This window comes from Monodelphis domestica, chromosome 2 (genome assembly GCF_027887165.1).
Source record: "Monodelphis domestica isolate mMonDom1 chromosome 2, mMonDom1.pri, whole genome shotgun sequence".
Classification (NCBI taxonomy): Eukaryota; Metazoa; Chordata; class Mammalia; order Didelphimorphia; family Didelphidae; genus Monodelphis; species Monodelphis domestica.
In genome coordinates this window covers 269,117,628-269,140,110 of record NC_077228.1, presented here as the reverse complement: position 1 = coordinate 269,140,110, position 22,483 = coordinate 269,117,628, and the positions used below count along the sequence as shown (strand labels likewise).

At 39.6% G+C, this 22,483-nt stretch overlaps 1 protein-coding gene across 2 annotated transcripts; it reads left to right on the top strand.

Moving 5' to 3' along the window:
- The first annotated feature begins 1,243 nt into the window (after positions 1 to 1,243).
- LOC100026858 (HLA class II histocompatibility antigen, DM beta chain) lies at positions 1,244 to 9,217 on the top strand. Of its 2 annotated transcripts, none has more exons than XM_007483658.3 (6): positions 1,244 to 1,531; positions 1,912 to 2,193; positions 3,555 to 3,836; positions 4,969 to 5,085; positions 5,230 to 5,265; positions 5,688 to 9,217. In XM_007483658.3, the coding sequence occupies exons 1-6, from the start codon at positions 1,477 to 1,479 to the stop codon at positions 5,702 to 5,704; spliced, it is 789 nt and encodes a 262-aa protein (XP_007483720.3). In that variant the 5' UTR covers positions 1,244 to 1,476; the 3' UTR covers positions 5,705 to 9,217. The 2 variants fall into 2 exon arrangements, with proteins under 2 accessions (XP_007483720.3, XP_007483721.2); XM_007483659.3 differs by having other exon boundaries at positions 1,909 to 2,193.
- The last annotated feature ends 13,266 nt before the right edge of the window (positions 9,218 to 22,483 follow it).

Here is a 22,483-nt window from a genome sequence, read left to right as displayed (position 1 = left end):
CAGGTTTCCCTCTGCAATCTTATCTCCTGCTATTGCTCCTTTATACTGGTTACTTATAAACCTACTATACTGATTCCAAAAGGGGTGCGTAGTTAGAGGGTCCAGAACTAGATACAATTTTAACACACTCAATAATGCTGGGATTCCTGTATACAGATTTACTGCTTTTTCCGTTTGCAGTAGTATTTGTGGAATCTTTGGTTATATTATTGAAGCTAACTGAAATAAATATTTGTAAGAAATATTTATTACCAATTACATGTTATAACACATTTCTACACAAGTTTTCCTAAGTGATATGATTGAGTTTATCTCCTTACCTCCCTTCCCTTTCCTGTCCCGGTGCTGGCAGGCAATTTGATCTGGGATGTACATGCATTATCATGTAAAACATATTAAATTATTTATTTTATTTTATTATTTTAAAAAATATTTTTCCATGTTTACTTGACTCATTTTATTTCCCTCTCCTTTCTAGGAGGGAGACCCCCTCCTAGAGCTGATAAGCAATTCCACTGGGTTGTACAAGTGTTATCACTTGGTACCTATTTCCATATTATTTTTGAAATAAATATTTTTGAAGTCGTAGAAACTAGCCAGCTCAGTTCAACAGATCAGTAGTAATTAATTCAAAATTATGGAGGAGCATGATAGCTATTTTTTTTAATTTGGAAAATTTTATTTAATTAATTTAGAATATTTTTCCATGGTTACAAGATTCATGTTCTTTCCCTCCTCTCTCCCCACCCCCTTCTGTAGCTGACATGCAACATGATAGCTATTTCTAAGCATTTGAATGGTTATTGCATATGGAAGAACTATTAGATTTGTTCTATGTGGCTCCAAAGGGCAGAAATTGGACAATGAGAGGAAGCTGGTAAGCTGATTTCAGATCTATGTAAAGAAAGACTTCTTACTAATTAGAATATAGTTAGTGTTCAAAGAGCATAATGGGCTGTTTGGAAGGTAGAGTGTTTTCATTCACTTGGGCTCATTGAATATGCTGTAGAAGGTATTCTTGACCAGAGACAAATTGGATAAGATGCTTCTTCCAAACAGGTTCTGGAGGTTCTAGAATTAGAGGTTCCTTCCAAAGCTGAGATTCTGTAAAGTGTAGTTGGAGCAGTTCTTCGAACAGAGGTCTGTGCTAGAGAGCATTCGCCTAGTAACTGATGATGCTAGGCAGAGGACTCTAGCTATTGGTTTTCACATCTGTTCCACCTCCATTTAGCAAATCTCTGGGCTACTAGTTTGGGACTGACATCCGGCTAGGATAAGGAGGTTTAGGACTGAGGAGAACCACCCCCCCTCCCCCAAATATTCACTTAGTCAGACTGAAAAGTCACTTGTTTGCTTTGGGCAGTTCAAAGACTCAAACTCAGGATTTTCTGCACGACACAGAGTTGAAGTGCTGCTTGGAACCCAAGAAAATCAAGTCTAACACAGTGAAATTCCCAACTCTGCCTCTAGCAAAGAATGAAGTTACTTCTGCCACTACTAATGGGCCTCGGCTTGGGTTTTTCAGGAGCAGGTAAGGGACATTTCTTCTCTATTGCATAATCTCTCGACTCACCTTCATTGTTGCCTTATTTTGGGGGGACTTTTGGCTTTTTTGGGAAGTTGAGAGAATTTCTCTCAAAGGAATTGAGGGCCATGAAGGCTTCTCCTTGGGAAAGAATCTGCTTGGGGATGGGTGGAAGCATCTGGGCAAATTCTATTAAGTTTATTTGTGCAAAATTACATGGACTCCATAGCAAGCAGGCAAAAGACTCATCTACATTTTATATCCATTCTTATTTTGAGGGGTTTTCTCTGGAAAGGATTCTCAGAGTTCTTCAACTGAATGCACAATGAAATAAGAGCCGGGGGCTTCTAGTAAAGTAAAGCTTAATGTGTTCCTCTATCCAGCAGAGGGCTTTGTGACCCATGTGGAGAGTAGCTGTGTGCTGGATGAAGATGGATCAGCAAAGGACTTCACATATTGTATCTCCTTCAACAAGGCTATGCTAACCTGCTGGGACTCAGAGACTAAAATGATGGTTACTGTTAACTTTGGGATATTGCAAGGAATAGCTGAACAGATTACCAATTACACTAACCATCAGAGCAACTTTATATCTCGCCTGAGCAATGGACTTCAAGACTGTGCCAGTCACACAAAGCCTTTCTGGGGGGCATTGACGCAGAGGACACGTAAGGAGGGATAGGGCTGCAGAAAGAGATCCAAGGGAATGGAAATGGATTTGGGGCAAGATGAAGAAGATTGGTTAGACAGGATCATCATCGTTCAGAATGTGGGCAGAGAGGAAGCAGATAGGGAAACGTATGAAGACAGGAATCCTTCCCCTGGGGGAAATGATTTGGATTGGGACTGGTGGTAGAAGTACAGAATTGGGGACAATAGGACTGTGAAGTGAGTTTTGAGAAGGAAGGGATAGAGAACTGAGCATTAGGGTATGTATACTAATTAGTGTCTCAGGGCAGAAGAAGAGAGTACTAGATTTGGGCAGAGGTCACAAAGAATTGCTAGGATGAGTTTTTTAGTAGGAGAAGATACAAACAATCAAACTTCATTAATTTGGACACTCCCATTTGCATTTACCATGATTGGTGGCAAGTCAATTGATGCTATGCTTGTCTCAGCACCAAAACTGTGAGAACTAGGGACAGGTTTAGAGCCAGGTGTAGAGAAGGGAATCAACTTTGCCTCAGATATTGTGACCCAGAGCAAGTCACTTGACTTCAGTTGCCTAGTCCTTACTCCTCTTTTGCCTTAGTATAAATTTTAAGACAGAAAGTAAGGGTTTAAAAATTTATTTTAAAGTCTGTGAAAACTAGAAGGAAATTTAAGATATCATCTAGTCCAATCTCTTCCTTTTCTGTAAAAGGAAACTAAATTCAAGAGGGGAAGTGACTTGCCCACATTATATGTTGTTCCAGAAGGAAGACTTTATACAGCAAATGAATTTTAAAAATAAAATTATGAGGGAATTTTAATTTTTTAAACCATATTTTAAGCTAAGCTATTAAAACAAACTTTGGGAAATCTCACAAATGATTACATATGAATTATAACCTTTATGCATTAATTAAAATACTAAAGTCTTGCTTCAATGAGTATGAATCGCTAGGTAACAATTTTTAAAATTTAGTGGTTATACGTGTATTTGGAAGTATATGTCATTTTGTTACCAAGTTTTAATAATTCAGACTTTTTTTCCTCATTGCATAAGGATGACTATCACTATGAAATATTTTAAATGTGTTTTGTGTGTGTTTGTTTTCATGAGGTAATTTTGTATGAAATAAGGCAGGATAGAAAGGTGAGGGAGGCATGAGACAAAAAAAGAAAATAGTGAGGCAGGAGGCAGATCTAAGTTCTGAAATACAAAGGAGAAAGTGCTAGTGAAGAAAGTTATAGGGAAGGAGTCAGACATTAGGAGCAGCACAGGAGAGTAACAGGTTTGGGGGGAACTATTCATATGTTCCTCAATTTCTGCTGCCCCCTGCTCCCTTTCCCAGTTGTAACAGTGCTATGCCTTCCTCTTTCCCAGGACTACCATCAGTGCAAATAGCCCAGGTCAAACCATTCAACACAAGGGAATCAGTGATGCTGGCCTGTTATGTATGGGGCTTCTATCCTGCTGATGTGGCCATTTCATGGTTGAAGAATGGACAGCTTATTCCACAAAGTGGTATTCAGAGAGCTGTACAGTCCAATGGGGATTGGACTTATCAGACAAGATCCTACTTGGCCCTTACCCCCTCTACTGGAGATATTTACTCTTGCCTTGTAGAGCATAGTGGGACTTCTCAGGCCATCTTACAGACCTGGAGTGAGTATATTTTGTGTGTGAGCATATTCTGAATACAACTGAGGAAAGGAGTATGCTAGAAGGATTGTGTACCTGAAGTGAGAGAGGCATCTAAAATTATAGAAAGAAGGAGTTAAGGTGAGGTGGTAATAATAATAGCTGATATATTTTTTTAAACCCTTACCTTCTGTCTTGGAGTCAATACTGTGTATTGGCTCCAAGGCAGAAGAGTGGTAAGGGCTAGGCAATGGGGGTCAAGTGACTTGCCCAGGGTCACACAGCTAGGAAGTGTCTGAGGTCAGATTTGAACCTAGGACCTCCCATCTCTAGGCCTAGCTCTCAATCCACTGAGCCACCCAGCTGCCCCCTATAGCTGATTTTTTACATGTAAAATACATTTGACCTTCATAATAATTTGGGGCAATACAGGGAGTTAAGGAAGTCTTGAAGAAGAGTTATAAATCAGAAACAGGCTCATTCCTCTTTTCTGAAAACTGGGGAAGTGCTGTCTTAAAGGTTTTACAGGGCTGGGCCTTCTCAGATGGGGATGCTGTGTTAGTAACAGGAAGGATGGCTAAGGTGGGTATACACAGTAGGAATCTCATATGTAGGATAGACTCCCTTAATCGAAGAGTTACAAGGAGAAGGCTTCCTCACTAGTTAGATGATTATTCAAATAGGATTGTTCCAGGGTAGGTCAGATTCTAGAGAGATGGATTGTCTAGCTAAGCAAAGGATAATCAGTGAGTTATGGGAAAGTATGAAAAGATGGATGTGGTAAATAGGGAAGAGAAATATGCAAGGATCAGGAGCACTGGAAATGGTGCACTTTCTGAGGACTTGGCAATAGGGGGAAGTTGCCTAGATTGGTACAGTAAAGGAAGTGAATAAAAATGGTCATCACAGTAAGAATATGTTTCTCAGCTGGTAGCACAAGGAAGAGGAACACAAAATTTTGAACTTTTCAAATGCAGGATCACAGGAAGCAAGGTGTCCGTAGATGGAAGGTAATACTGGGTTTGGATGGGATAATTGAGCTTTCTGATTCTGTGTATGCAGGCATGCATGTATGAGTGAGGCACATTAAAATTTGAAGTTTGTTGGATGGGGGATCCCACTCATAGGGATGCTGAGGCTGACTGTGTCTCTACAGCACCTGGCCTCTCTCCGAAGCAGACATTGAAAATCTCCGTATCTGTATTTACTCTGTGCTTTGGTCTCATCATCTTCTTCCTTGGCCTGGTGTCCTGCCGAAAAGCTGGCTCTTCTGGTGAGTGACCTTTCTGAAGGGCCGTGTCTAATGCCCATCCCAAAATCCAGTTCTATTCTCACCTCATTCTCCCTATGATCACCAAATGACTGATTCACAGATTCACCCCAGAGACCCTTTTCTAATCATGCCTTTCTTTTCTAGATTACACTGTTCTCTTGGGGTCCAATTATCCTGAAGGTAATTCCCAGCTCTATGTCTGTCTACTGATCTATCGCCTGTTCTCTTGGTTGATAATGATACTTCTTCCTATATATAAATCTTCCAATCCTTGTGGAGTTATTGAAATAAGAGTCAGTGCTAATTGCCCAAGAAAAGGATTTGTAGCAGAGGTCACTCTCTGAGATCCTGAAACTGATATATATCCATCATCTGAACTAATCCAATAGAATATGGGAGTCCCAAGGGCATTTGGCAAGGGTCTTTTGGGGTGTTTTTGGTGGTGGTGGCGGCACATGGTTTACTTTTTAGATTTTTGATAAAGTTTAGAATATTAAATTATGCCATTGATCTGGGAGCTTTGGACTGGAGGTAGACAGTGGTAGTTATGTCTAAGACAAGTTTTTAATGGTGAACTCAACTTCTTTCTCTTTCTACTACAGGTAGAAACATCTCATAAAGGCTAAATACTACATCCCTGCCTCAGTGGATAGAGCGCTGGGCCCCATGGCAGAAAGACTGGAGTTCAAATCTGGCCTTAGACACTAGCTGTGTGACCCTGGGAAAGTCACTTGACATCTATCTGCTATAGTTTCTTCATCCTTAAAATGAGGTTAATAATAGCACCTACTTCCCAGGGTTGTCATGAAGATTAAATGAGAATAATTGAAAAGTGCTTGTTACATAGTAGGCATCATATAAATATTAGTCATTATTATTATCCTTTCCAGTTGGGAATAGGAACTCTAGTTGGTAACCAACTCCCATTTCCTCTTCCTATACTCTTCTCCTTATTCCCCAAACACTGCCTCCCTAATTATCTTTCTTAGGATCTGGTCACTTCTCTCCATGGACACTCTGCTAAGCCATCCCTCCTCACCTTTGGTTACTCAGGGAAAACTCATCCTTGAGGCTGACTGAAAGCCCAGTTACAGGAGGTGGGTTGTCCACAAAATTGAAACGAAGGAAAATAAAGTATTATTGTGAATCCCATTTTACTATTGGAGGCACTAAGTAAGTAAACTCTGTGGGATAAATCTTAGAGCTCTCTATGTCTAATTACTTCTCATTCCTGGGACACAGGGAAGAGAAGAAATGTAGCTTAAAGTTTAGTATACTAATGCAAAACATTAAATATATAGTATTCACAAAGCACTGTACTATGGTAGAAGGATACAAAGATAAACCAATAAATTTATTAAGCATCTATTATAATCAGGCACTATAATAGGCACTGGGGATACAAACACAAAAATGAAACACTCTCTGTCCTCAAAGGGCTTGTGATCTCCTGGAAAGACACATATATACCAAATTAGTTTCATGAAGAAGAAGAGAGTATTTACAATGAAGGGCAACAGGAAAGGTCTTATATCAAAGGTAGCACTGGAGATGAGTGAACTCTGAACTAAGCTAGAGATGGTTTAGAGATGGAGGTGAGGAAGAGGTACATTTCAGGACTGGAAAAGTCTGTACAGAGAGACAAAGGTAAGAGATGGAATGCTATGCACAGGAAATAGCTAATAGGCTAGTTGATTGGAGCAGAGTTTTTGAAAAGGAAGAATGAAATGATTGGAAAGGTAAGGGAGAGTCATATTGTGGGAGGCTTTAAGTGCTAAGCTTAGTGTATTATTTTATCCTAGAGGTAATCAGGAGTCACTGAAGATGTTTGATTAGGGGAGTATCTTAGGAATAACAATGTGGCATCTGGGTGGAAGATAAGGAGGGGAAGAGGGGAAATAGGGGAACTAATGTAAGGCTATTGTAAGAATACAGGTAAGAGGTAATAAGGTAGTAAACTAGGGTAGTAGCTGTGTGAGTGAACAGAAAGGAATGGAGTGGTGGGAATAGGCGAAACTTAGCAACTGACTGGATGAGTGATGATGGGGAGTGGAAAAATCTAGGATGAATTCAACATGGGTGACAGTTCCTGCAACAGAAATAGGAAAGTTTGTAGGAGAAATATTTGGGGATAAATATGAGTTCTGTTTTGGACATGAATTTGAGATACCGATTGGATATTTAAGTAGAAATGTCTAGCAGGTCGGTGATAACGTAGGACAGGTGCTCAGCAGAGATATTAGGGTTAAACGGATTTGGTAGTCATCTGAATAGAAATGATAATTGAACCCCTGGAAACTGCTGAGCTCACCAAGGGACTGAGTGTAGAGAGATATGAAGGCCCAGGAAAGAGCCTTAGAGGAAGATTATATTTAGTGGGCAGGAGAAAATGATTTAGCAAGTATCTAGCGTTCTTACCCTAAGTTTATAAGTTAATGGTGGGGAGGAGATATATACAAATTAGTATAATGCAAGTTAGAATATGAAGTCCTAAAGGAGGCCTATTCTTATCTTGCCAGATTCTGTTTCCTCTCTCTTGTTTCTGCGAATGTTGTTTTCCCCTACTATAATGTAAGTTCTTTGAGGCAAATACTGTGGGTGTGTATTTCGCTAGCATCTAGCACAGTGCCTGTTGAATGAAGGGCTGAATAGGAGTGATCAGACAGTTCCTGAGATTCTAGGAGCAGGGATCACTTCTGATTGGGGAAATAAAGCCTCTTCTCCTGGTGGTGGCAGCACTCAAGGTCTTGAACATTTCAATAGGAGATGGAGAAGTAGACTGTTTAGATAAGGTGGGATGGAAATACGATGTATACATATAGGAGAAGGTGGGATGAAATTTTAGAATATCATTTCACTTTGGCTAGAATAATTAGTCAATAAGTATTTACCGAGGATTTACTTGTTATCAGGCATTGTGCCAAGTATTAGAGATTTAAAGACAAAAGTCAGTTCCTACAGCGGAAGAGTTCCCCATCTAACCTGAAAGAACTAGCAAGCAAATATGTACAAACAAGCTCTATGGAGGATAAATAGGAAGTAATTGACAGATAAAAGGCATTAAGGAGGACTTGGGAAGGGCTTTTTGTAGGAGCTGAGAATGTAGAATGCCCAGAAGAAAAGACTGAAATGAGGCTGAAAAGATAGGAACCAAATTTCAGTGGGCTCTGAATACGAGACTGAGGAATTTACAAATTATATAAGCAATTAAAATAAAATAAAATATAAAATAAAATAAGCCTACATAAGTTTTTTTGGGGGGGGAGGGGTTCAGGGTGGAAGTTGAGGGAGGCAGTGATTTTGAGTCAAGGGGATGAGGAAGATTACTTTGTCTTTGGTTTTAAAGGATGGATTTGAACTAGGGTAAGGTCAGAAGATTGTTTAACTAGGGTAATGGCAATGGCAATGGAAAGTCTGTGACCGATGTAAAAGAAATTTCATGGGGAGAATCAGACCTTTACAACTAATTGGATATAAGGAATGGGAAAGAATCAAGAGAATACCCAACATTTCAAGTTTGGGTGATTGTTTAAAATGTGGGTACTATTAATAGAAATAGGGAAGTGAGAAAAGGAAGCTTTAGGCAGAAAGATGATTGAGTTATATTTTGGACATGTTGAATTTGAGGTATTGGTGTTGGACAGCTATCCATCAGGTAGTTAAGAAATTATGTTTTACTATATATGTAACAATAATGAAAAAAGAAACCAATACTGAAACATTGCAGCACTTTGATTAATACAGTGACCAATCACAACTTTAAAAGATTGTTGCTAAAACACTTCTTCCTTTCACTGAAGAGGAGAAAAGCCCAATATAGGATGACATGATATTTTAAAACATGGTCAATGTGTTGATTTATGTTTTCCTTGACCATACCTTGTTATAAGGGAGGGTTCTATAGGGTGGGTGGGGGAAGGATTAATCCAATTAAACACAAAATACAACAAAAGAAAAAACTTCAGATGGGAAGCAGAAACAAGGCAATCATAATACTATTAAATGTAATGTGCATTTGAAAAAAGAAACCATATAACAGTTCATAATTTTATATGCAATGCTTTTCTTTGTCCTTTTTTGTATATTGGAATATTTGTGTTAAATTCATAATAAATATCGTTTTAAAAATGTCCTCCTCTTCACCACATTCAGGATACCATAGAATGTAGGTGGGGGTGTTTTTTGTGGATTCTTGGGTTTGTGGGGAAAAGGGGGCTGGGTTTGAAGCAAATGCAGCAACAGCAAAGGAAATGAAACTGCTAAGCTTTTGTGGTAGTTCTGCAGAGGACCTTAATATAGCTAGGGCCTTTGGCAAGAACTGGTTTCTTTAGTTCTTCTATAACCTCTCTTGAACTCCCATCTCAGAGAGCAGCATGGGGCACGACATGCATTCTACATATTTGTAGTGGGTCACAGACTCCTCAGTAAAAGCATTCCTGAAGGCAGCTATAGGCTGGGAGATTGAAGGGAGTGAAAAAGGACAACTAAAGAACAGGAGCTCTGTTGTAGGCATGCTCTAAAGCCAGCACCCTCTCAGTTCAGGTTCAATGCTAGTACAAAAGGAGGCACTCAGGAATAACTGAACAAAGGACATCTACTTTATTCAGATTCAGCAATGATATACAGCAAAGATTCAGGGGCACTTAGCTTCTCCGGATATGGCTCCACCTGGAAACATGTCTGGGCAGTACATCATCAGGATATGGTGACTCTCATGGTCTCAGTAACTTACTAAGTATGGGAGGCATTGTAGCAGGGCCCTTTTCTGTTGCTTACAGAGAAGCTGTATCAGGAAAGGACTGGTCCTTTCACAAGCTCAAGGAGGACAGAGTGGGAGAGGGTGTATAGTATGTGTGTCCAAGGGAAAATTAAAAAGGTAGACAGAGATGGTGGGAAAGATTGATGTGGACACCTAAAGGTAATGGAATGTAGGGCTGGATGGGGGAGAACCTGTGATAGGAAGAAAATCATAAGAAGGATATAAAAGTGATGAGAAAATTGAGTTCTCTAAAGAGGGTGAGATTTTAAAGTTGAAAGGGTAACAATGAGGCATGTTCTAGATTATGACATCTCAGCCAGTGTCCCCTCTTTCAAGCTATGTCACCAAATGAGGGGAAGTCTCAGGACACCTGGTGTAGAAAGGAAGGACACTGGTGGTAATAATTAGAGAGATCAAATAAAGAGAGCAAGAATATTCTATTCCCTTCTAGCCCCTACTATACTGCATGACTGATAGCCAATTTTGTGGCAATGCTCATAACCAGAGAAGTCAGTCAGGAGTCACTTACCTGGCTGTAGAGAACATCTTCTTTCTGTTATCCCTAAGGTTCTTTTTTTTTTTTTTAAACACTTACTTTGTATCTTAGTAACAATTCTAAGAAGGGCAAAGGCTAAACAAACAGGTTTGAGTGACTTGCCCAGAGTCATCCAGCTAGGAAGTGTCTCAGGTCACATTTGAACCTAGGTTCTTCTGACTCAGCCATGGCACTCTATCCAGAGCCACCTACCTGCCCTTTCCCTAAGATTCTTAGTTCACTAACCCTTATGTTGTCTTTTGAGAGAATTTAGGAGTTACCTCTACTTCTTTCCCATCTCCCAGCTCTCAAGAATGGTTGTGCATTTATTGGTCAGCAGAAATCAGTTGGTAGAATATAAACTATAAAGGAAATTGGAGATATGTCCTATGAGGGATGGAGAGGGAGAGACCAGATTAATCAATGAGTATATTCCAGGGCAGAAACAGTCTGTCTGAGTCTGATCTGAGGCCACAACCCCCCCCCCCCCCAAGGCTTAATGCCAATAGAATTATATTTCTTCCTTTAATCAGCCAAGTTTGTTGTTGGATTACATCTCCTTTTCCTGAAAATCATTCTTCAAGAAGACCTTTCTACAAAACTTCATATTATATATCCACATTGCGTCTGACATTGTATAGAAGTCTCTCCTAGTAGTCTCCCCACTTTCCACCATAACGACGGAGGTATAGTTCAATCTGTCTTCTCCAGGACATTCACTAGTTATTCCATTTCTCAGTAGAGAAGTAGTCAGGTCTGGAGATGGGAAGATATGGGTTCAAATTTGACCTCAGATACTTCTTAGCTGTGGGATCCTGAGCAATTCACTCAATCCCAGTTGCCTAGCCCTTTATGCTCTTCTTCCTTAGAATTGAGATTTAGGAAGATATTTACTTAGGCAAGGGTTTTAAAAAAAAAGTCATCCAGAACTAGGCCTCTGAAGGAACAGACCCTAGGAAGAGTCCCCATGACCCCTCATGGTAAGCTTTTTGCATTCCTTTCCCTTCTTGGTGGAGTAAAGTGAATTAAACCAGGGAATGGCACGGGTCTTCCTCTCAAGGCTAACCAAAACTCTGTCCACTAGGACCCCTTCTTCCTCCAATCAGGTTTTCTCCTGTAGAATCCCCTTTTCTTCCATGATACTCTTAGTTCTGGGCCCAAATTTCCTACTTTGTAAAATGAAAGGGTTGGGCTAGATTGCTTCTAAGTCCCTTTCAGTCCTAAATCAATTAATCTATGCTTTTCTTACATGTCTAGATGGTCCTTCTCAGTCTCTTTATTGAATCATCATCCTTGTCCCATCTCCTCCCCCTCCCCAACAGTCAGTCCTAGACTGAGTGACTCCACACACTCTCCTGATCTTATCAGTTTTCCTGAACTTAATCATCATCTCTATCCATTCAACTTCCAGATCTATATGTCCAACCCCAGCATCTCTTTTGAACTCCAATACCACATTACTCTCACTGTCTACTGGCTAATTCTAACTGGATATTTAACAGGTCTTTGCAATACAATATATCCAAAAGAGATCCCATCATCTTTCTCTCCAAACCCAACCTTCTTCTTAGCTTCCTTATTTCTGTCCAGGGTACCACCATCCTTCCAGGTACCCAGGTTCACAACATCAAAATGATCTTCTATGCATTCTCTCTCCTCATATCCAATCAAAGTCCAGGCCTTGTAGACTCTTCTTACATTAACCTCTTTCTAGAGGTACCACCTTATTTCACAGGATCCAGTTTAGTCCATCTCTCTGCCTCAAGATCAACCCCATACCAATTTATCCTCTACACAGCTGCAAAAGTGATATTCTTCAAGTGCAGATCTGCCCAAGGCCCTCTTCTGCTCAAAAAGTTGCAGTGATCCCTTCCTGACTCGAGGATAAAATGCTAACTGCTATATTTGGCATTTGGAAATATGGCTCCATATTTTTCTAGACTTATACATTATTTCTTTCATGTACTTTTCCAGCCAGCCAAATTGGCCTAGTTGCTATCTCCTGTCTCTTATGCTGTTTCATAAGTTGTCTACCTTCCCTCTGCCTTTTAGAATCCCTTTAGCTTCTGTCAAAGCTCAACTCAAGTGGAATCTCCTACATGGAACTTTTCCTGATTACCCAGCTTCCAGTACCTTTCTACCAGACTGTAATATACTCAGTTTGCATATATTTCATATTTAGCAGAGACTTTTATTTTCAACTCTGCATAGGTAGTGCCTAATAGTACCTGGCACCAAATATTTAATAAATGCTTTTTAATCCATTCTTCATACTGCTGCCTAAATTCTTAATTAACTGCTATATTTATGTCAAAGATCTCTCTACTCAAAACCCTTCAGTGATTTCTACTGCCTACTGAAATTTCTTAATTCTGTGTTCAAAGGCTTCCATGACCTAGAACTAAATTCTCTGTCCAGATTTATCTCTTGGTACTCCCCTTTAGTTATCCTACAAGTCTTTGCTCACTCTTCCCCTCCCTCCCCCAATACCTGGAATAGGTTCCTTCTCCTCTGGCCTTCCAAGGCTTAAGATTTCTCCTTACCTAGCTTCTAGGTCCCTTGCCAGGCCACTCCCAACCCACACAACAATGCCCCCCAAAATCTCAGTCAAAAGACCTCTCAATCAAAAGTTCCCAAAGCACTTTGCATTTAATCTTACCCTCACCGGTATTCCAAGAATGTAAGCTTCAAATACCGGGACATTTAGATTGTAAACAACTTGGTTGAGTTGTGATCACTTTATTCTATGTGTATCTCCAGAACCCTGAAAAGGAGAGGGAGGGAGAGAGGAAGAGAGAGGGAAAGAGAGGGGAAAGGGAGAAAGAGGGAGGGAGGGAGAGAGAAAGAAAAAGAGAAGGGAGAGGGAGAGGGAGAGAGACGGAGAGATTGAGAGGCAGAAGAGGAGATGGAGACAGACAGACAGTGGGGAGGAGGTCTACTTCTTCCACTCTAAGACGGGGCTCTATCCACACCTAAATGTAGGGGAATACACTCCGTTCCCACCCCGCGGAGGTAGATGGCGCAGTCGGCTAGGAGTAAAGAAGGCTCATCTTTTCCCAGTTCAAATTCGGCTTCAGACTTTTACTAGCTGTGTGACCCTGGGCAAGTCATTTCACCCTGTGGCCTCAGTTTCCTCATCTGTAAAATGAGCTGGAGAAAGAAATCGCAAATCAGGCCAGCATCTTTGTCAAGAAAACCCCAAATGGGGTCACGAAAGGCCCGGCCAGGAAAAGGCCCCGTGAGGTGAGGCTTCAGCCCCGGGAGCACAAGTGACATCTCTGCCTCAGCGCAGATCCGGGTTTCCACCAGACTTTCCCCACCCCCCCAAAGAAACCGTGGCAGCGATTTCTTCCCTAGCCCCCCCAAAAGCCCTCAGATCAAGGTCGAGTTCCAAAAGCCCCACCCCACTTTTACCAGAACTCCAATCCCATGAGCAGCTCAGCCCAGAAGCCACCTGCGGTTTACAACTCTAACCGCACCCCTCTTTCCCTCCCCCTTCCTCCGCCCCGCCACACCTCTCCTTCCCATCAAAGATGGAGCATGCGCCTAAGAGGCCGAGGAGTGGGATGTGAAAGAAGAGATTCTTGTTCCGCTCTCCACTGCGCAGGCGGTAGTTTGTGCATGTCACAGGCTGGAGAGATTAGGGTCTTGGTAGAAGTGCTCCTTTTAGAGTCTAAGGTGCCGAATTTGAATTCTTGGTTCGGCCTCTTCCTGTCCACCTGATTTGGGGCATGTCCTCGTTGGACCAGTTTCCTCATTTGTAATTTGTACGATCCTCATTGTAACATTGGACTAGATTACCTCTGCATTCTTCTCTCAGCGCTAAACATAGTTTTTGTGACTGAACAAGTCATTTAACTTCTCAGTGATTACTTTTCCTCGTTTATAAAATGAAAGCAATGGACCCTAAGGAACCTGGGGGGACAGTGTGTTGTAAGTTGGGAAAGAACGCAATGTGATCTTGTTGCCTGAGGGGTCAGGCCTGGGAGAATCAGTAAATTCTGTGCTACCTAGCTGCCCCTCCTTGTTGGCTTTTAAGTTTCCTGATTCCTAAATTAGTCATCTGAGGTTAGTATGAGGAACTGCATTCAAATTCTCCTTCCACTGAACCACCTACTTACCTCCAGAGATAGATAATTGATAGATTCCAGGTGCGCTCTTGCATTTCCGTTCCTCCTCAAGTACACAACGCTTCATACTTGTGGGACAGATAGAGTCATTGACTTCCCTAAATGCCACATCTCAGGGAATTACCAAGCTGTAGACTGTGACACCTCCCCCTAACATTGATTGAGTCAATTTATCTTTTAATAGTAACATATGCCAGCAAGCTCAGATTGCTACCTCGATGATCACCACTTCACCAGAATTAAATCTTCTCTGGAGATAACCCAGCACACATCCCAAGAGTCTCAAGGGATAGCAGTGCCTCCTTCCCCCCATCCCCCAATATTTCTGCTTGGAGCCCAGTCTCTGCAGCCATCATCCAGGAAAACAATAATTGTGGAAAAGGGTCCCACCATCCTTAACGCCACCAGCTGCCATTGCTGGTTAAGCCCAAATGCCCCAAGCCCCTCTAGATCATAGGCTCTACTTCTAGCTCAATTATCATTCACATCTATGTGGACATGTGATGTGGCTATTTCTGCAGATGTTGCAGCCCCTGACTCTTTAGAAGACCTCTTTATTTTTTTTATTATTTAGTTTTTAATTGATCAAGACCCATTTCCTTATTATTGATATTTGCATTAGAGTGATCGTTAGAGTCTACATCCTCAATCATATCCCCATCGAACCATGTGATCAAGCAATTGTTTTTCTTCTGTGTTTCTACTCCCACAGTTCTTTCTCTGATGTGGATAGTGTTCTTTCTCATAAGTCCCTCATAATTGTCCTGGGTCATTGCATTGCTGCTAGTAGAGAAGTCCATTACATTCAATTGTACCACAGTGTATCAGTCTCTATGTACAATGTTCTCCTGGTTCTGCTCCTTTTACTCTGCATCAATCCTGGAGTTCATTCCAGTTCACATGGAATTCCTCCAGTTCATTATTCCTTTGAGCACAATAGTATTCCATCACCAACAGATACCACAATTTGTTTAGTCATTCCCCAATTGAAGGACATCCCCTCATTTTCCAATTTTTTTTTGCCACCACAAAAAGTGTGACTATAAATATTTTTATATAAGTTTAGAAGACCTCTTTAGAAGATCTGGGGAGAAAAAATTTTCCACCAAAGTCCTTGGCAATATTATCTGGTTCAAAATCAGAAATGGATATGATTTTATTTGTGGAAATGGCATTTAAAAAGATGTATTTTCATTTCCTTTGCTGATATAGCCCAAGAAAACCATGGGCCTTATCCATCTGATTTGCTGCTGAAAACTATTTCCTCCATTAAAATATGAGCTCCTTGAGAGCAAGAACTATGGTTTCTATTTGTATTCTTTGCACTTAGCATATAGTAAGCTTAATGAGTAGTTTATTTACTCATTCATTCCCTGGAGTTTTGCTCTTGGTTAGTGGAAGAGCCAGGGTAACATACTGACTGGCTTGGAGGTTAGGTCCTTAGGCTTGAACCTGGGACCAAGGTGAGCCTAGAATTCCTTCCTTGAAGGGTCCCAGTGAAAAGGAAATTGCCTTTATTGTTTTTATTTTATTGATCATAAACCAAATGATCACATGTAATCCTTTACTTAGGTAACCGCAACTGATATTTAGAAAAAGTTAGACTCAACAGACTAATGGTATAAGATACCAATTTTAATAATCACATATTAACCATAGTATTAGAAAGGATACAGCTTCCTCTTATACTAGGAAATTCAGGGCTCACCAGCTTTAGTTTTTGTTCCAAGTGACTAGTGGATGGGGGAACAGTGGGGTAGGGACAGGGAAAGAATTGGTTCCTGTTAGGTTTTGGACTTTCTCAGACTTAATGGAAGCTAAAGAGCCATATTCAAATGTCCAATCCCATTTACCACTGTTCTTCAGTTGTTTGATGGAACTCTCTTGTAGTACTTTTAGAATTATGTTGCTGCTTCTGCTGTTATAGCCTGAAAAAACTGCCTTTGGGATTTCTGAGGCATTGAGAGAAGGGAGAAGTGTAGACTTGAGTTCTATTGCAAGCCCATTGGTTTGCTAGTGTAGTCCTGCTGTTAAGAGTGTGGTGGGTGCTTGGGTGCCAGATGAAGGAGTTAGGGTCTACAGATTATTAGCTTTCTCTGGTATTGGTTCATGGAATTTTTGCCTTGTAAACAAGGTACAAGACCAGTGTTGTCAAACTCAAATAGAATTATATCCACTTAGTGACTTAGAAAAACAAATCAACATTATCTATATTGTATGGTATTTTAATTTTGTTAAACATTTCCCAGTTACATTTTAATCTGGTTCTGCCTGATTTTGGGAGCTTTGGAGACTGAGTTTGACACATCTCTTCTAGACCATGGAAACAAATGAAATTACTTTTTCTTGTGTATAATTCCTATTTTTGGAGAGATCTGAGAGGCAATGCTCAGAGAAAAAGTGTAGTATGCTATTATGTTGGCTACATGACCCAGTAAACATTAAGGCATCTAGGTGGTTCAGTGGATCAAATATGACTTCAGACTTCCTAGTCTATGACCCTGACAAGTCATTTCACTCCCAATTGCCTAGCACTTACTGCTTTTTTGTCTTGGAAATGATACTTAGAATTGATTCTAAGACAGAAGGTAAGATAAAAAATATTTTTTTATTAAAACACCTACTAAAATCTGCTAGGTATGGTGCTAAGGGAGCAAGGTGGGGGAGACACAAATACAAATAAAGACAAAGATAGTCCTTGCCCTCAGGAAGTTTACAATCTAATGGGAAAAGACAACATATAAAAAGAAGCTGAAAAGAGAGGGGGCAGCTGTCCAGAGTGTAGATTAAAAGAAAGGAGAGCAAGGGATAAGAAAAGGGAAGGATTTCTAGAAAGGAATACACATTAAAAAATAGAAGGGTAAAGTGAGAGGACAAGGGTGGGCCTCTTAGGACAGGATAAAGGATGAATTTTGGAAGGGAATTTATATATCAAGAAATAAAAGAATGGAGTGGGGAAATAAGGAAGGGACTTTTGGAAGGGGTTATAGAATAAGAACTAGGAGATAAGGGGGAAAGAACAAGGGAGGGACCTTTAGAAGGGTGTGTTGATTTAGAAGTAGGAAGGCAAGGGGTAGTAGGTTCATGAAAGGGTTCCAAGAGGGGGAACAAATTGGAGAGGTAGTGAACCAAAGAAATTGAATGTGTGAGTAGAGATAAAACAAAAGAAGAGGAAGAAAAGGTCAAATAGTGAAGAAAAATGGAGTGGAGGGAAATACATAAATAATAATTATAATTGAATGTGAATAGGATGAATTAGCTCATAAGCAGAAACAGGTGGCAGAATGGATCAAAAACCAAAACCCAATACTATGTGATTTACAAGAAACATGCTTAAATGTTATGGTTTAACTTTGTGATTTTAAGTTCATATATTACTGGATTCAATATTCTCTTACACTGAAGGTTGATTGAATTTATTTTGAATGTTCTGAGTTTTGAAATTCTGTTGTTTTTCCCCTATAACTGTGCTGAACAAATATTATTGTAATTAAGCCCATATGAAAAAAAAAACAGCCTTTCTATTTTGACTTTGTAAATTATCACATAGATAGACTTCAGGACTGGTTATAATTGTATAACAACCTTGGGAAAATTTAATGTGCTAAATACCTCAAATGATTTTAAGGGTTTTTAAAATATGATTTTTGTAATTTTTTTTAACAATCTCTGGTTATTTTTGCCAGCCCCTACCACGAGATAAGGCCAATTCTAGTAGCTGAAGTGAAATACATTTTATAACCCCCAACCTTCCTGCATTTCTAAATATGTTAATGGAAGTTGGGCAGTTAATCTCAGGGCATTTGTACCCTTAAAAAGCCTCCAAAAAAAGGAGCACCCCTTTATTTATACTCTTCAGCTCATTACTTTACTTGCACCAGAATGATATATAGATTTCTTGATTATGTTCTTAACCCAAGATGAGTTTTACTTTGTTTAAAAATATGTTTATTACCAAGGTTGAAAGATTTTCTATGATTGTAAAAACTTGTGACAAATATCCATCAATTCATAGGTTTTTAAAAATGTCATATAGCAACTTATGTGAAATGTGAAAATGTGTTTGTTTGCTATTGCAATTAATTGGGCTATTGAGAATTTTGGGGATATTGAAACTACATATTTGTACTACTGTATTTTTAAAAATGAAAAATTGTTAACCTTGTTCAATTCATTTGCCTTCTACTGTAATGGTAGAAATTTTAGGCTTCTGGGAGAGGTTATAATATTGTAATGGCTAAAATTGTGGCTACAGGATTTATGTAATATTGAACAATGGCCGCCAAGGAATTTACTTATGAAATTCCTAAAATGAAACACTCAAGTCAGAATGGAGTTTATGGAGGTTTAATCACACTGGGAGTAGGGAAAGGAGAGGGAGAGAAGGAGAGAAGAGAAAAGGGAAAGGGGCTACTCAACCTCTGACCAAGGCAGAGGGAGTTTTAGGCCCAAAGGCCCAGGTGGAAAGAATCAGTCCTTAACTCACGTGACCGCTCTGAAGGAAAGCTGTCTGCGGGCGTCCTCTCTCTCCAAGCTCCTAACACCAACCTCCCTCTAGCTCTCTCCACAGGAAGTGAGCGAATTCCAGAGGCTGTTCCCTACCTCACTTCCTGTGTCTCACAAATCCAATGGTTGGCTCTAGCTTGGCTTAGGACAGCCCAGGTGGGCAGTTAGTTATTTCTGATTTGTCATTGACTAGCACATGCCCGTGTAGTGTGGGTGTGCACAATTTTTGGGTGCTAGACCAAGATGGAGACTTTTAAAATTCACACTACTCACAGTGATCATGGCCAGATATTAAGAGGAAATGGATCTCATTTTTGGTGAGAAAGCCTTGTATTTTATATTTTCTTAGCTGACACAGTGTCAATGATTATAAGCTATATTCTTGAATTTTAAAGCTCTTTTATTATTATATTTTTCTTGCATGTGCAATATACTTTTTCAGTTTTTTAATTATTTTTTCTCTCCTTTTTATATTTCAAGCACATGTCACCAGCATTAAGATTTTCTTTAACTTTTTTACTTTTCAGTACTATAAGTTTGAAATACATTTGTCAGAGCATGCCCAACAAGCTTGTGACTATAAAAACGATGCCACTAATTATTTAAATAAAATATGGGACTTTGCTTAATGATTCTGTCTGATTCCAGGAGAAGATAGACACACAAGAGCCATTGCACAGAGCCAAAGAAAAGCCAATCCAGGATGGATTGATGCACTTCTAGGCCAATACAAAGGTCTTGAACCTAGTGTGAAGACTCGAGGTTACTATGTTTAACATGTTGTTACGACATAGGCTTTCCTTGTATCCACACTCACTCTGAAAATACTCACAGATAAGTATCCCCGAAACCTTGGCTCCTATAATCTGGTCCCTTTCTTTTCTGCCTCTCATAGTGTGGTACCTTTCTGTAGTCCTGGCTACTGACGGGGTAAATTTATCATTGCTTAGATCATTTTAATTGGGCCCTGATTCAAGGACCTGTTATAGATTTATTTTTCTTTTACTTGGAATTTTACACATAAGACTTTGATAGTCTATATTTTCATCCAGAAATTTTTCTTTTCTTTTTGATTTTTCTGATATCTTTTTAATTTCTCTTGCCAATTGATTCATATACCTCATACCTCAGCCATGCATCCTTAAGTGATTCTGTATTTGTCAATCACCCTCTTAACGGGGGGAATGTAAAAAATATTATTTAAATTGCAAAGTTTAAATTCCTTTTGAGAAGAATTTTAGGTAAAGAAGATGCTACCTCTCTGAATCCAGAACTGAACTGTTGGAGAAGCCACCATGAAGAAGCCTCCAGACCACAAGTTGCACAAAATTGAACTTTGGGTGTGGTTGATTGAACATTTATTTGTATGTATACTTTCATGCCAAAGGGGACTGCCCCCTAACTGGCTTTTTGTCAATGCATTCAGCAATTATTGTTTTTTTTTCTTTCTCTTATCCTCAAATTATTGTAATGTTCAGGTTGATTATGTTCTCATGATCCTTTTTGGGGAAACTTTGCTCCCCAACAACGATCAAACAGTGGAATGTAAAAAATAGACTCGAATACAGGACTACAATCCCCACAATTCCTTGCTCCACTTCCCCAGAATGCTTTGTAATCTCACCTGGGCTGAGATCAAGAAAGTATTTAACCTGGTGGCAAATGTTTTTGGGTCTCTTTTTGGACTTCCGTTTTGGAGCAGAGGCGTCTCTTCCATAATGTAGGTGAGGTCTTGTCTAGGCCTCTGGCCTAGGCACATTTTCCTTATCCTGTATTTTCTTTAATCCTTAATCCTTAATAAACCTCTAAAAAATATAATACTCCTTGCAGAGAGAAACTAATTTCTACCTGCCTCAGTCTCCCCATATTCCTACATTTTAACTGTTACAGACAGTAAATATTGGGAGCTAGCAATGTACTGAACAAGTTCAGAAGCAGAAAATAGTTGTGTGGTTCTGATACAGGAATAGATCATATACTTGGGTCTAGCATTTATTCCGAGGAAGAAACCAAAAGTGTAGGAGTCCCATATCAAAGATGAGCTGGAAGTTCAGCTTCTTTTAACCTTAAGAACCTCCTAGCAAACTAATACTGGATGAATGAGGAACAAGCTGTCAGATCCGAACCTGGGTCAGAGACTTGCAGAGCTCAGAGAGCAAATTTTACCCTGGATCATATAACTTGAGGAGCACTAAAAATTTACAAGCCCCAAGCCTCAGGTGTGAAAATAGCCAAAGAATATGAGTGGACAGAAGTTCAGGCCAAATATTTTTTCCAGAAATGTCTAGAGAACATCACTGACATGAGGTGTAAGGTCAAGAAGTAGACTGGAAAGGGGAAATTTAAAAAGGAGTCTTACGATAAAGTGATATTATTGCAACATGAAAGCCCAAGACACAAAGAAGAACCGAATGAGTCAAATAATGAATGAAAAATGTAGATTGGAGAAAACTTCAACTGGAATGTCTGTATGAGGAAATAATTGTTTAGAGTTTAATAATGATTTTAAAAACTAAATGAGAGTGGAAGAGAAAAAATATAGAAAAAGAAAAGGAAGCTATGGAAGAAATATATGAAAAGAGAATTAACATCTTGGAACAAAAGGCACATAAGCTTACCTAAGGAAGTCCCTCCATTTTGAAAATTAGAATTAAACAAATAGAAATGAATGAATACATGAGATGTCAAGGAATATTAAAACAAAATCAAAAGACTGAAGAAAATAAGGGTCATAATTGAAATCATTGTAAACTAAGTGAAAAAATAAATGAAAATAAACTGAGATACAAAAAAAAAAAAGAAACATGCTTAAAAATGAGAGAGAGAATAAAAATAAAGGACTGGAGCATAACATACTAGTTCAGTTGATACCCCAAAAAAGCAATAGCAATCGTGATCTTTTTCAATGTTAAAGCTAAAATAAATATAATCAAAAGAGATAAAGAGAGAAATTATATTATATGAAAAGGTACCATAGATAATGAAACATTATCAATATTATATCTCTGTGCTCCAATTGTTAGGCCTATGCCTTGTGGCTCTCTGGTACAGGGAAGACACTTGCCTCTTATCCCATGTGACTTCTGGTGTCTGCAATATTGGCCTCTGAACTGGACTGAGACCAGAGTCTATCAAATAAGAGGGATTCAGAAAGGTGACATCAATGAAAGTATGTTTGGATTCAGAAAGAAAGTAACTCCCTTTGAGAGGAGATAGCGAGGCCAGCACTGGCACACAGTAGTGAGACCATATAGGTAAGGAAAGTGGTGACATCTGCAGAAAAGTGGTATGAGACTAGCAGGAAGATTCTGGAACTTTGAGAAGGTTTTAGGCTCAAACCAAGACAGTTAGTTGGCTCTCTGGAGAATCTCTGGAGGAATCAGCTGCAGATTTCTTGGTGACTATCCTTTTCCTGATTTCTGTTTGCTGTTATCCATCAAGGCAGTTCCTGGTGACCCTGATCCAACT

Coding starts and splice junctions, on each gene's coding strand:
- LOC100026858 (XM_007483659.3), top strand. CDS start 1,477: ATGAAGTTACTTCTGCCACTACTAATGGGCCTCGGCTTGGGTTTTTCA. Junction 2,194..3,554: donor GGCATTGACGCAGAGGACAC/GTAAGGAGGGAT, acceptor CCTCTTTCCCAG/GACTACCATCAGTGCAAATA. Junction 3,837..4,968: donor GGCCATCTTACAGACCTGGA/GTGAGTATATTT, acceptor GTGTCTCTACAG/CACCTGGCCTCTCTCCGAAG.